Source organism: Archocentrus centrarchus, chromosome 6 (assembly GCF_007364275.1).
Source record: "Archocentrus centrarchus isolate MPI-CPG fArcCen1 chromosome 6, fArcCen1, whole genome shotgun sequence".
NCBI classification, from domain to species: domain Eukaryota; kingdom Metazoa; phylum Chordata; class Actinopteri; order Cichliformes; family Cichlidae; genus Archocentrus; species Archocentrus centrarchus.
In genome coordinates, this window is record NC_044351.1 from 34620175 (window position 1) to 34632550 (window position 12376).

The 12376-nt window shown below is 44.9% G+C and overlaps 1 protein-coding gene across 1 annotated transcript; it reads left to right on the forward strand.

Annotated features, from left to right (window-relative positions):
• Window positions 1–4432: 4432 nt before the first annotated feature.
• LOC115781992 (olfactomedin-4-like) lies at window positions 4433–8400 on the forward strand. The gene is made up of 7 exons (XM_030731958.1): window positions 4433–4486; window positions 4580–4702; window positions 4766–4984; window positions 5159–5303; window positions 5835–6062; window positions 7690–7858; window positions 7965–8400. Exons 1-7 carry the CDS (start codon window positions 4433–4435, stop codon window positions 8398–8400), a joined length of 1374 nt encoding a protein of 457 aa, XP_030587818.1.
• The last annotated feature ends 3976 nt before the right edge of the window (window positions 8401–12376 follow it).

Below are 12376 nucleotides of genomic sequence, written 5' to 3' on the forward strand. Positions count from 1 at the left end.
GACAAAATATAATAAATAAATGTGTAAGACATGTATCAACATATCCATCCATCCATCCATTTTCTTCCGCTTATCCGGGGCCGGGTCGCGGGGGCAGAAGCCTAAGCAGAGAAGCCCAAGCTTCCCTCTCCCCAGCCACCTCCTCCAGCTCATCCGGAGGGACCCCAAGGCGTTCCCAGGCCAGCCGAGATACATAATCTCTCCAGCGTGTCCTGGGTCTACCACGGGGCCTCTTCCCGGTGGGACATGCCCGGAACACCTCACCCAGGAGGCGGCCAGGAGGCAACCTAATCAGATGCCCGAGCCACCTCAACTGGCTCCTTTCGATGTGGAGGAGCAGCGGCTCTACTCTGAGTCCCTCCCGGATGGCCGCACTCCTCACCTTATCTCTAAGGGAGAGGCCAGCCACCCTTCGAAGGAAACTCATTTCTGCCGCTTGTATTCGCGATCTTATTCTTTCGGTCACTACCCAAAGCTCGTGACCATAGGTGAGGGTAGGAACGTAGATCGACCGGTAAATCGAGAGCTTCGCTTTTACGCTAAGCTCCCTCTTCACCACGACGGACCGGTGCAGCGTCCGCATCACTGCAGAAGCAGCCCCGATCCGCCTGTCGATCTCCCGTTCCCTTCGCCCATCACTCGTGAACAAGACCCCGAGATACTTAAACTCCTCCACTTGAGGCAAGAACTCGTTCCTGAGCCGGAGATGGCACTCCACCCTTTTCCGGCTGAGGACCATGGCCTCAGACTTAGAGGTGCTGATTCTCATGCCAGCCGCTTCACACTCGGCTGCGAACCGTTCCACTGCGAGCTGGAGGCCCCCCCCTGATGAAGCCAACAGAACCGCATCATCTGCAAAAAGCAGAGATGAGACTCTGAGGCCACCAAGGAAGAAGCCTTCCGCCACCTGGCTACGCCTAGAAATTCTGTCCATAAAAATTATGAACAGAATTGGTGACAAAGGGCAGCCCTGATGGAGTCCAACACCCACAGGAAACAAATCCGACTTATTACCGGCTATACGGACCAAGCTCTCACTGTGGTTGTACAGGGACTGAATGGCCCGCAACAATGGGCCAGACACCCCATACTCCCGCAGAACCTCCCAAAGAACACCCCGAGGAACACGGTCGAATGCCTTCTCCAAGTCCACAAAGCACATGTAGACTGGTTGGGCAAACTCCCACGCACACTCGAATATCCTTGAGAGGATAAAGAGCTGGTCCAGCGTTCCACGACCAGGACGAAAACCGCATTGTTCCTCCTGAATCCGAGGTTCGACTAACGGACGCACCCTCCTTTCCAGCACCCTGGCATAGACCTTACCGGGGAGGCTGAGGAGTGTGATCCCCCGAAAGTTGGAGCACACCCTCCGGTCTCCCTTCTTAAAGATGGGGACCACCACCCCGGTCTGCCAATCCAATGGCACTGCCCCAGATCTCCACGCGATGTTGCAGAGGCGTGTCAACCAAGACAGCCCTACAACATCCAGAGCCTTCAGGAACTCAGGGCGAGTCTCGTCCACCCCAGGGGCTCTGCCACCAAGGAGTTGTTTAACTACCTCAGTGACCTCACCCCCAGTGATGGTCAAGTCATCCCCCTCATCCCCAGACTCTGCTTCCACTACAGAAGGCGTGTCAGTGGGATTCAGAAGGTCCTCGAAGTATTCCTTCCACCGTCCGACTATAGCCTCAGTTGAAGTCAGCAGCACCCCCCCCCGCACTATAAACAGTGTGAGTGAAGCACTGCTTTCCCCTCCTGAGTCGCCTGACGGTTTGCCAGAATCGCTTCGATGCCGTCCGAAAGTCTTTTTCCATAGCCTCACCAAACTCCTCCCACACCCGAGTTTTTGCTTTGGCCACTACCCGAGCTGCATTCCGCTTGGCCTGTCGATACCTGTCAGCTGCCTCCGGAGTCCCACAGGCTAACCAAGCCCGATAGGACTCTTTCTTCAGCTTGATGGCTCCCTTCACCTCCGGTGACCACCATCTGGTTCGGGGGTTACCACCACGACAGGCACCAACCACCTTGCAGCCACAGCTCTGAGCAGCAGCCTCAACAATGGAGGTGCGGAACATGGTCCATTCAGACTCAATGTCCTCAGCCTCCCTCGGAATGCTGTCGAAGTTCTGCCGGAGGTGGGAGTTGAAGATCTCCCGGACTGGGGCTTCTGCCAGGCGTTCCCAGCGCACCCTCACAATACGTTTAGGTGTGCCAGGTCTGTCCAGCATCTTCCCCCGCCACCTGATCCAACTCACCACCAGGTGGTGATCAGTTGACAGCTCAGCTCCTCTCTTCACCCGAGTGTCCAGAACATACGGCCGCAGATCTGATGATACGATTACAAAATCGATCATCGACCTGCGACCTAGGGTGTCCTGGTGCCATGTGCACTTATGGACATCCTTGTGTTCGAACACGGTGTTTGTTATGGACAAACTGTGGTTTGCACAGAAGTCCAATAACAAAACACCATTCGGGTTCAGATCGGGCAGGCCGTTCCTCCCAATCACGCCCCTCCAGGTCTCACTGTCATTGCCCACGTGAGCGTTGAAGTCTCCCAGCAAGACTATGGAGTCACCAGATGGAGCACTCTCCAGCACCCCACCCAGCAACTCCAAAAAGGGTGGGTACCCTGAACTGTCATTCGGCGCATAAGCGCAAACAACAGTCAGGACCCGTTCCCCAGCCCGAAGGCGCAGGGAAACTACCCTCTCGTCCACCGGTGAAAACTCCGACGTACAGGCAGCAAGCCGGGGGGATACAAGAATACCCACCCCAGCTCGCCGCCTCTCACCGAGGGCAACTCCAGACTGGAACAGAGTCCAGCCCTTCTCCAGGAGACTGGTTCCAGAGCCCAGGCCATGCGTTGAGGTGAGCCCAACTATGTCTAGCTGGTATCTCTCAACCTCACGCACTAGCTCAGGCTCCTTCCCCACCAGAGAGGTGACATTCCATGTCCCAACAGCCAGTTTCGATAGCCGGGGATCGGTCCGCCAGGGCCTCCGCCCTCGGCCACCGCCCGACACACATTGCACCCGACCCCTACGACACCTCCTGCGGGTGGTGGGCCTGCAGGAGGGCGGGCCCATGTAACCTCTTCGGGCTGCGCCCGGCCAAGCACCACGGGCTAATGCCTGGCCACCAGACGCTCTCCCTCGAGCTCCCTCCCCAGGCCTGGCTCCAGGGTGGGGCCCCGGTAACCCTATCCCGGGCAGGGTAAACTGTTCCCTTGTTTTTTCACTCATAAGGGTCTTCTGAACTGCTCTTTGTCTGGACCCTCACCCAGGACCAGTTTGCCATGGGAGACCCTGCCAGGGGGACAAGCCCCCAGACAACATAGCTCCTGGGATCACTGGGACACACAAACCCCTCCACCACGATAAGGTGGCGATTCACGGAGGAATCAACATAATTCATCTGAAATGATTTTTAAGAATATGTTTAAGTTTCAAATATTCTAAAAGGATGACAATGAAAAAAACATCAGTTTTCTCTTTATCACCAGAATTGTGACCACAGACCTTCAAGGTGGCTGTAATTAAACCTCTACTTAAAAAGCCATCACTGACCCAGCTGTCTTAGCTAATTATAGGCCAATCTCCAACCTTCCTTTTCTCTCAAAGACTCTTGAAAGAGTAGTTGTAAAACAGCTCACTGATCATCTGCAGAGGAACAGTTTATTTGAAGAGTTTCAGTCAGGTTTCAGAATTCATCACAGTACACAGTTCCCTTAGGCAGTATTATTAGAAAGCACTGCATCAATTTTCACTGTTATGCAGATGATACTCAGCTTTATCTATCCATGAAGCCAGATGACACACATCAATTAGTTAAACTGCAGGAATGTCTTAAAGACATCTCGGCCCCACAAATCTTAGAAACATGATGTCAAACCAGATACTTACTCTGGATGGCATTACTTTGGCCTCCAGTAACACTGTGAGAAATCTTGGAGTCATTTTTGACCAGGATATGTTCTGGACCACAGAGCAATGGAAGAAGGTGCTCTGCTCTGATGAATCGCGTTTTCTTTTGCATCACGTGGACGGCCGAGTGTGTGTGCGACTGATCCCAATATGGGACAGGAGCTATTTTGACAAACTTTACATATTGTACAACTGAAAAAGCTTAACATGCATAAAAATGTGGTGATGGCTAACAAATTGCATGACTAGGAAACCACAGAATTATAAATCAAATTCAAATGGTGCAGCTGGACAGTGTTTTTTCCCCCTGTGGGTGTTTTATGCACTCGATGCAGAATTTTGTCTTTCTGTTCCCAAAACCTGTTGTTCCATTGAGAGAAACTGCACATAAATATGTATGAGTCATTTGGAGTGTTTGCGTCTTCTGACTGCTGCCTGGAGGTAACATTTAGATTATGAACTTATATAGACACAAAAAAAATTCCAAAATAAATACTGTAACCATGAGACTGTACGTGATCCTTCCACTGTGTGCTCTGCTCACCCTCACAGAGCAGGTAAGAAATGCTGAAGGCTTCATTCAAATGCCTTTTCTATAAATCCGTGTAAAACTGCGGTAGAATTTCTAATGCACAGCTCTTCCACTTCAGGAACATCAACATGGAAAGTGTGCGTGTGAGCTGAGTAACTCAGAGAGGGCATTCCCTCATGAAAAACTCAGGAGAGCTGAAAGCAGCGCCTCAGCCTGCAACAGCAACATCACCCCACAGAAGGTAACCTGCCCTGTGATTCTAACCTCACACTGTGTGACTGTTTAATCACGGCTGTGCCTGCAGACGGTGGAGCTGGAGAGTCTGCTGCAGGGGCTGGAGCAACGTCTTGGTGAGCTGCACAAAGATGTGCAGATCCTGGAGAAGGAGGATGACGGGGAGCTGTACGGAGTCCTCAGCCTGTATGTTATAGAGAACGAAATGACTGAGATCAAACTGCTGATGGACAAGCTCAACAGCACCACTCTGGGACACCAGCTCCTCACTGCTAACACCTCTCAGCAGGTAGATTCCTGACCACGTGCTGCAAAACCATAAAGATACATTTACTTTTTCACTGTCCTCTATTATAGCCCGTTTACAGTACTGTGATGTTAAACATATGCTGCATATTCACTGTTGTCAGTTTATTTTTTGCTATAACAAATCATTGTTCTTGGTTCTGCTCCATGTTCTCAGCTGGAGAACATGAAAACAGAGATGGAAGAGCTGGAGAAGTTCGACAGCATGCAGGTGATAAAGGGACAACAAACCATCAGGAGTTTGACCACAGACCTGGACAGCTGCAAAAGGGAACTCGGGGTGCTTTCCCAGCTTCCCCAGGGTGAGTCTAATAACCACAATAACTTCTGTTTTAATTGTTAGGGCAGTAGGGCTGGGTGATGGTGGGATGGGCTGGGTGGTGGTGGGTGTGGTCATGGAGATCACTGCAGTGTCTCCACCATAAAGTGATGCTTCACATTGCTGCAGCGTGCAAATAATCCACATACATACAGTGGCAGGCAGCCCCTCTGAGTCCAAGAACAAACTCATCATGTATCAATATAACGAATCTCTGCCCCCCAACACACACACACACACACACACACACACACACACACACACACACACACACACACACACACACACACACACACACACACACACACACACACACGTCTCTCAGTGTCTCACCTTCTAGTTCACATATAAATATCAGCACCTTTTAGATAAAGTGTTTTTTTTTCCTGCTCTCAGGCACTCCTAAAATAAAAATGAATATAATAAATTAATAAACAACATTTTAACCTCTTCATATCCAGTAGTTCATGTGCATTTGGTTTGGTTTTATCTGCATGTTGCATGTTTCCTTCAGGTACCTGTCCTCGCAGCCGGATCTTAAACGTCACCGGGCCGGTGTTCTTCACAGCCGGAGAGTATCCCGGCTCGTATCCTTATGGAGCCTGGGGCCGCGATCCCAAACCAGAGAAAGGGAAAGAGAGCTGGTATTGGGTGGTGATGATGACTTCCAACAACAGATACTCCAACTATGTTCGTTTTTACTCCAGTCTGAGCACTCTCATCATCGGAGTGAGCGTCCCAGGTAAGGAACTGCTGTGTACGGTCAACGCTACAAGTCCTACAAATAAAGCTTTACAGATCTGACACTGATGCCTTGACCTTGGTGCTTTGGTGCACGTTACTGAATGTAAATGAGAATGACAATAACTGCAATACCTCACAATACTGGAAACTTGAATTATGTGAGTGAAATTATTGAAAGATTGGCAACATTCTATATATGGTTTCTGTCAATAAATAAGAGAAAGAACCAAAACATCAGTTTCAAGCCAAGTTTGTTTATAAAGCACTTTAAAAACAGCAGCCACTGACTGACCATAAAACACATAAAACACATCAGGACAAGAGAAAAATAAAACTTACAAAGGTAAAAGATTTAAAAGTTACACACAAATAAAACAACTATAAAATGCATAATTTATCCTAACAATAAATCAATAAAATAATACACACAAACAAAACCAATAATAAAAGCATAATTTATCCTAGAAATAAATAAATTACAAGCCGCTCATATTAATCAAAATAAGTGGGTCTTAAGAGCAGACTTAACCTTGGCCAATGAAGAGGCCTGTTTAATGGAAAATGCCCCCTCTGAGCCCCCTCTGAGCCCCCTCTGAGCCCCCTCTGAGCCCCTGCTGTGTCCTCGGCACATCCAGGTACAGCCGATCAGCTGATCTGAGTGACCGGGAAGGAGTATGTAAGTGCAGCAACTGGGAAAGATAAGGTGGGGCAAGGCCATGAAGTGACTTAAAAACAAATAAAAGGATTTTAAAATGAACTCTAAAATACACGGGCAGCCAGTGCAGCGAGGATAGAACAGGGGTAATATGCTCTCTCTTTCGCGATCCCATCAATAGCAGCATTTTGAACCAGTTGCAGACGGGCTAGAGCAGACTGGCTAACACCAGCATATAAAGCATTGCAGTAATCCAGTCTAGTGGTAATAAAAGCATGGATCACAACTTCAAAATGCTTCTTTGATAGTATATTTTTTATTTTCGCCAGCTGCCTCAAATGAAAGAAGCTAGATCTCAACACTGCACTGATCCGATCCTCCAATTTAAAACTCTCATCCATAATGAAACCCAAATTTGTGACAGATGGCTTTACATATTGCAATAATGAACCCACGTCCACGGGGGAAGATCCACCCAGGACGCTAGGGCCAAAGACAATCACCTCTGTCTTTTTTTCATTAAAATTCAAGAAATTTAGAGCCATCCATGCTTTAATATCATCAAGACACTCAATCAGGGTCTGTATAGAGTTGGATTCCTTGCGTTTCAAAGGCATATAAATGTGAGAATCATCAGCATAGCATTGGAAAGGAATTTTATGCTTTCTGAGAACAGAGGTCCCAAAATTGAACCCTGTGGTACTCCACATGTTAACGGAACAGGGGATGATTCAAACTCATTTAGATTCATGCAGAAAGACCTTTCACAGGACTTTCTGTCTGATGGAGACAAATAATAAAACAACAATATAAACAATGTTATGCAGTTATTCTTCACTAGCTGTGCATATTTTATGCAGCGTATTGTAAAGCACTAAACTTTATTACTTTCTTTAACAAAACCAACCCTTCATACTTACGTCTCCTCCTCCTCGTCTCACCTCTTCTTCAACTTCTATTTGTCTCCGAGGTAATGTTGAGATCCACTCTTCAAACCCAGCTACCAACACCATCCAGGGTCCAAACAACGTTGTGTATGGAGGCGCTTTGTACTACAACTGTTATGATAGAGATGCTGTGTGTAGATTCAACCTCACCACCAAAAGTGTCTCCACCATAGAGCTACACAAAGACACCAGGTTCTCTCCACAGCTTTGTCTTGAGCTCATTACTGCATGAAAATGCAGAATATTAGAGTTCTGTTTAACATGATTATGATGGAAAAATTTCACTTCCGTTAACCAGGTATAACTCCAAGGCTAACTTCTGCCACCTTGATGAATGCTACCCATACACCGACCTGGACCTGGCGACTGATGAATCTGGTGTCTGGGTGATCTTCACCACCGCCCTGGACTTTGGCAACATCATACTGTCTAATGTGGAGGAGGGTGACCCACCAGTGCTTGGAAAAACCTGGCAAACGTCACTCTACAAGCAGGCAGTGACCAACACCTTCATGGCCTGCGGCGTCCTCTACGCCACACGCTACGTCAGCGAAGAGGTGGAGGAGATCTTTTACTCGTTCAACACCGTGACGGGGAAGGAGCGGTTCAGCGTGGGCATCTTCATCAACAAGGTTTCTCCCAACATCCAAGCCCTGAACTACAGCCCTGTGGACCAGATGCTATACGCCTACTGTGACTCCATCATGGTTTCCTACAAGATGTTCTTCAAGTAAATTCAAATTCTGATTTTTTTACATAAAATTTTACTGATTTCTATAAAAAACTGCTCCAGTAAAACCAACATTCAGAAAAGTCAGAAAAAGTTCTAAAGTTTTCTGAAAAACCTTCATTTTCAATTGAAAATAAAAGTATATTTTGCTAATTTCCAGGAGAAAAGCCTTTTTAGCCACATCTTTAACTGTAAAAGTAGAAATATTATTTTCTCATGAGTCGTTATTCTCGTGTTGCGTGACAAGGAGTTTTCTGTATTGTCTGCTGAGATGCTGTAGCATTCACAGGGACCATTCGATGATCCAAATAACTGAATAAAGGGACCCACAGAAGCTGCTGTACAGAATCTGTCATCATTGTCATCTGCGTCTCTTCAATGTGTGGCAGAAATTCCTCTTAAATACAGGAAAACCAATTTTGTTCTACTACATGGATAAAATGAAAGCATTTTAGCTTCTCCATAGCGGTCTGCTATTATTCTATGGAAGATAGCTGTGAATTTACACAAAGAGGGCGATTAGGGAAAGCAGAGACAGCTGGTAAATGACACACAGCTGAACACGAGGAAGCAAAACTAAAAGGCAAAGCACAACAAACACCAACTCTAAATAAAACAGGAAGTGAGATAACCGCACGTGGAAAACAGACACGTGAACGAGCTAAATACAGGAGACTTTACACAAGAGGAAGGAACAGTGAGACCTTCAGATTCAGTTTTAATGAACATGTTCATTAGTTGGAGTCATAGAAACTGGGGTTTTATGCATTCTATAAGAAGAATGGTCGGAAATAAATGTCAGCAACTAAAACACATTAATTTAAAATACCCACAGAAAATGAGGGCGAGGTGGAAACAGCCTCATGCCAAATGTGTTCTCACTTGTTGATGACTGGAAAACTTTTCTTCTCTTTTTTGTCACATTGTTCAGATTGAAATTATGTCTCAGTTCTTCAGATACAGACAGATACATATCCCGAGTCTCTCCAAACACTTTAAGCAGCCAAACTTTAAAGAAACGCGTTACCCCACATGATTGCTAAATTATGACACATAATCTTGTTCTTTAAATATTTTCTCACATCATTTCAGTGATATGTTTAACAATCAGATTATAATTTTGCTTGTGCAGGTTTTTATTTATTATCTGTTTTAGAGTATAAATATATGGATGAGGTACTTTTAGATAAACAGATTTCCTGAGAACATGGCTGACCTCAGCGCTGCAGCTCACTAATACAACAATAAATTTGGATCTTTTAACCCCACATGGTCACCAGGTAAGAGTAACAAAGACTGACAAAGCCTAGCTTTATCATTTTTATAATGATGTGAAGTAACTTTGGAAACACATTCATCTTTAAATGCTGATTCTACCAGTACATAATATTCATGATTAAAAATGACTTGTTCTTGATTACGTTTTTACTTCTTGTGTTTTCATCATGTGCTGTTATTCGTATTTTCCTGCTTCAGCAGCAGATCTGAGCGGTTCCTGCACTAAAATGATGCTGCACGAGTTCTTTCAGGGATTCTTCACAGCTCTAGACTTTCTCCAAAAAGGTGTTAAACACCTGAGCAGGGAGCAGCCACATGGTGCAGGTTATCTGGGACACGTATGAGTTACCTTCTTCTGAGCCAACACACACTGAGTGTGGCTAACATGTTGCTGTATATGCATATATTTTCTTATGGATGCATCAGCGGGAGTGTAACCGGCTGTGGATGAATGCAGCAGTATAAGTAGCAGCTCGCGTTCAGAGCTGGAAAAATGAAGACTGGATTGACTAATAACTGGACTGACTAATAAACTCAGGAACAACAAATTCACACAATTCGCTGTTTTGCTTCCTGTTGCTGAAGCAAGACAGCTAAAAGAGGCACATCAGATACTGATAATTATTTGTGATAAACTTTACTGCTTTGTGTTCAAACTTAAACCCTTATATGTCCTCATTAGGAGAGGGATTTGCGTCACTGTGTGGGGCCGCAGCCTGACGATTATACTGTTAATTGTTTCCCCTCTGAGGTCGAAGCCTTCACTGCTGATGACCCCCAAACCGAACCCTGATCCTGTTTCTGAGTCAAGCAAAAAACACTTTTTGGAAAACGTGTTTGTGACGTCAGAACGACTGAATGAACTTTTTTTTCCTAACAGAAATAATATTTTCTAACTGCACAGTCTGAAGGCAAATTCATCAAATAATCAAATAGATTGAGACAAGATTTAAACATGGTTCCAATAAAAGCTTGAAAATTTGAACAAACCATATTGATTATTCAGTCCAAGCATTATTAAATTTAAACACCTTCATTTTATTCAGTACTATTAGCCCCTTAAATCTATCAATGAGCCAGTCAGAGTTAGTGGTACAGAGTCAGCTTAATATCGACCTCTTCATCTGGAATTATTGCTTTTTTTTTTTTTTGGAAAGACTGAAATTAAAATCATGTGATAGAAAAACTGCCAAAAGTCATGTTTAAGACTTCATTTGAAGAATAATAAAATCAAACCCTAACCCGAAACATCTTACTGGAGATTTGGTGGATATAATGTGATTAAACGGGAACACAGAATAAATGTGGTTATTGCTCAGACATTATAAACTGCAGAATAAAAAATGAAATTTATTATTGCAACGAACAGCACTTTCTGTTCCTGAAATGTTACCGTTACAAGATCTACAACTAAGATTCTGCATGCAAGTCTCTGCAACCCCCCCCAAAAAGCCACATATTAGTCATATGTGGGTTTTTGTTGCATCATGCAACCACAGCACTGAAATATGAATGCTTAGTGACCAGAACACTGTAATAACATGTTATTACAACAGGTTTAGCTACCTGGAGACAGCATTTTCTCTGATTATGACCCATTAAATAAAGGTTTAAGGCCTGTCTTTATCAAATATAATGTTGTTGTCAGACAGTAAAACACAATCTTGGTTCTTGACATCTGTTTTCTAATATTACAACGTAAACAGGTTGCTGTAAATTCTACTGCAATTTATTGGCAGCTAGAAGTAACTTTACTAACAGGAAGGTATAAAAAAGGATTTTACACATTTTACACGGAGACTGGGAAGGTTTACTACTGTAATTACAGTAGTGGACCCATGTTTTCCTGCAACCCTTTGTCATATATCATACAATATCATACCATACCATACCATACCACACCACACCATACCATACCATACCATACCATACCATACCAATTTATTTATAAAGCACCTTAAAAACAGCAACAAGGCTGGCCAAAGTGCTGTACAACACATCAATCACAGCAACAAGCACAGACATAGGACAGAACAATATAAAAGACACACCAATAACAAACACAGTATTAAACATTTAAATACTTAAAGTATCAAAAAGTTTTAAAAACAAGGAACTACAAAACAGAAAATTAAGTTAACACCACAGTCACAGTCTCACACTGGGTCCAAGGCCAGGAAGTAAAAATGTCCTTTTAAGCGAGATTTAAAAACATTAAGTGATTGAGCCTCTCTTACATATAATGGCAACTCGTTCCATAAATTTGGAGCCGCAACTGCAAAAGCTCGATCTCCTCTGAGTTTGCGTTGCGACTTTGGAACACACAGCAGCATCTGGTCTGCTGACCTAAGGGAACGAGATGGAGCGTAAGGGAGCAGCAGTTCAGACAAATACAAAGGGGCATGACCCTTTAAGGATTTAAAAACAAACAAAAGAATTTTAAACTGGATTCAAAATCGAACTGGAAGCCAGTGAAGAGAAGCCAAGATTGGGGTGATGTGCTCCTGCTTTTTTGCCCCAGATAAAAATCATACATACATTATATTTCCAAAAGTCTTCACTCACCATCCAGATCACTGAGTTCAGGTGTTCCAGTCTCTTCCACAGGTGTATAAACCAGCACCTAGGCATTCAGACTGCTTCTACTATCATCAGTGAAAGAATGGGTCGCTCTCAGGAGCTCAGGGAATCCCAGCGTGGTA

What these genes read in the sequence shown, in the direction of transcription:
- LOC115781992 (XM_030731958.1), top strand. Translation starts at nt 4,433, where the DNA reads ATGAGACTGTACGTGATCCTTCCACTGTGTGCTCTGCTCACCCTCACA. An exon ending in CTGCTAACACCTCTCAGCAG is followed by an intron (nt 4,985 to 5,158) that starts GTAGATTCCTGA and finishes CCATGTTCTCAG; the next exon opens with CTGGAGAACATGAAAACAGA. An exon ending in GAGCTACACAAAGACACCAG is followed by an intron (nt 7,859 to 7,964) that starts GTTCTCTCCACA and finishes TCCGTTAACCAG; the next exon opens with GTATAACTCCAAGGCTAACT.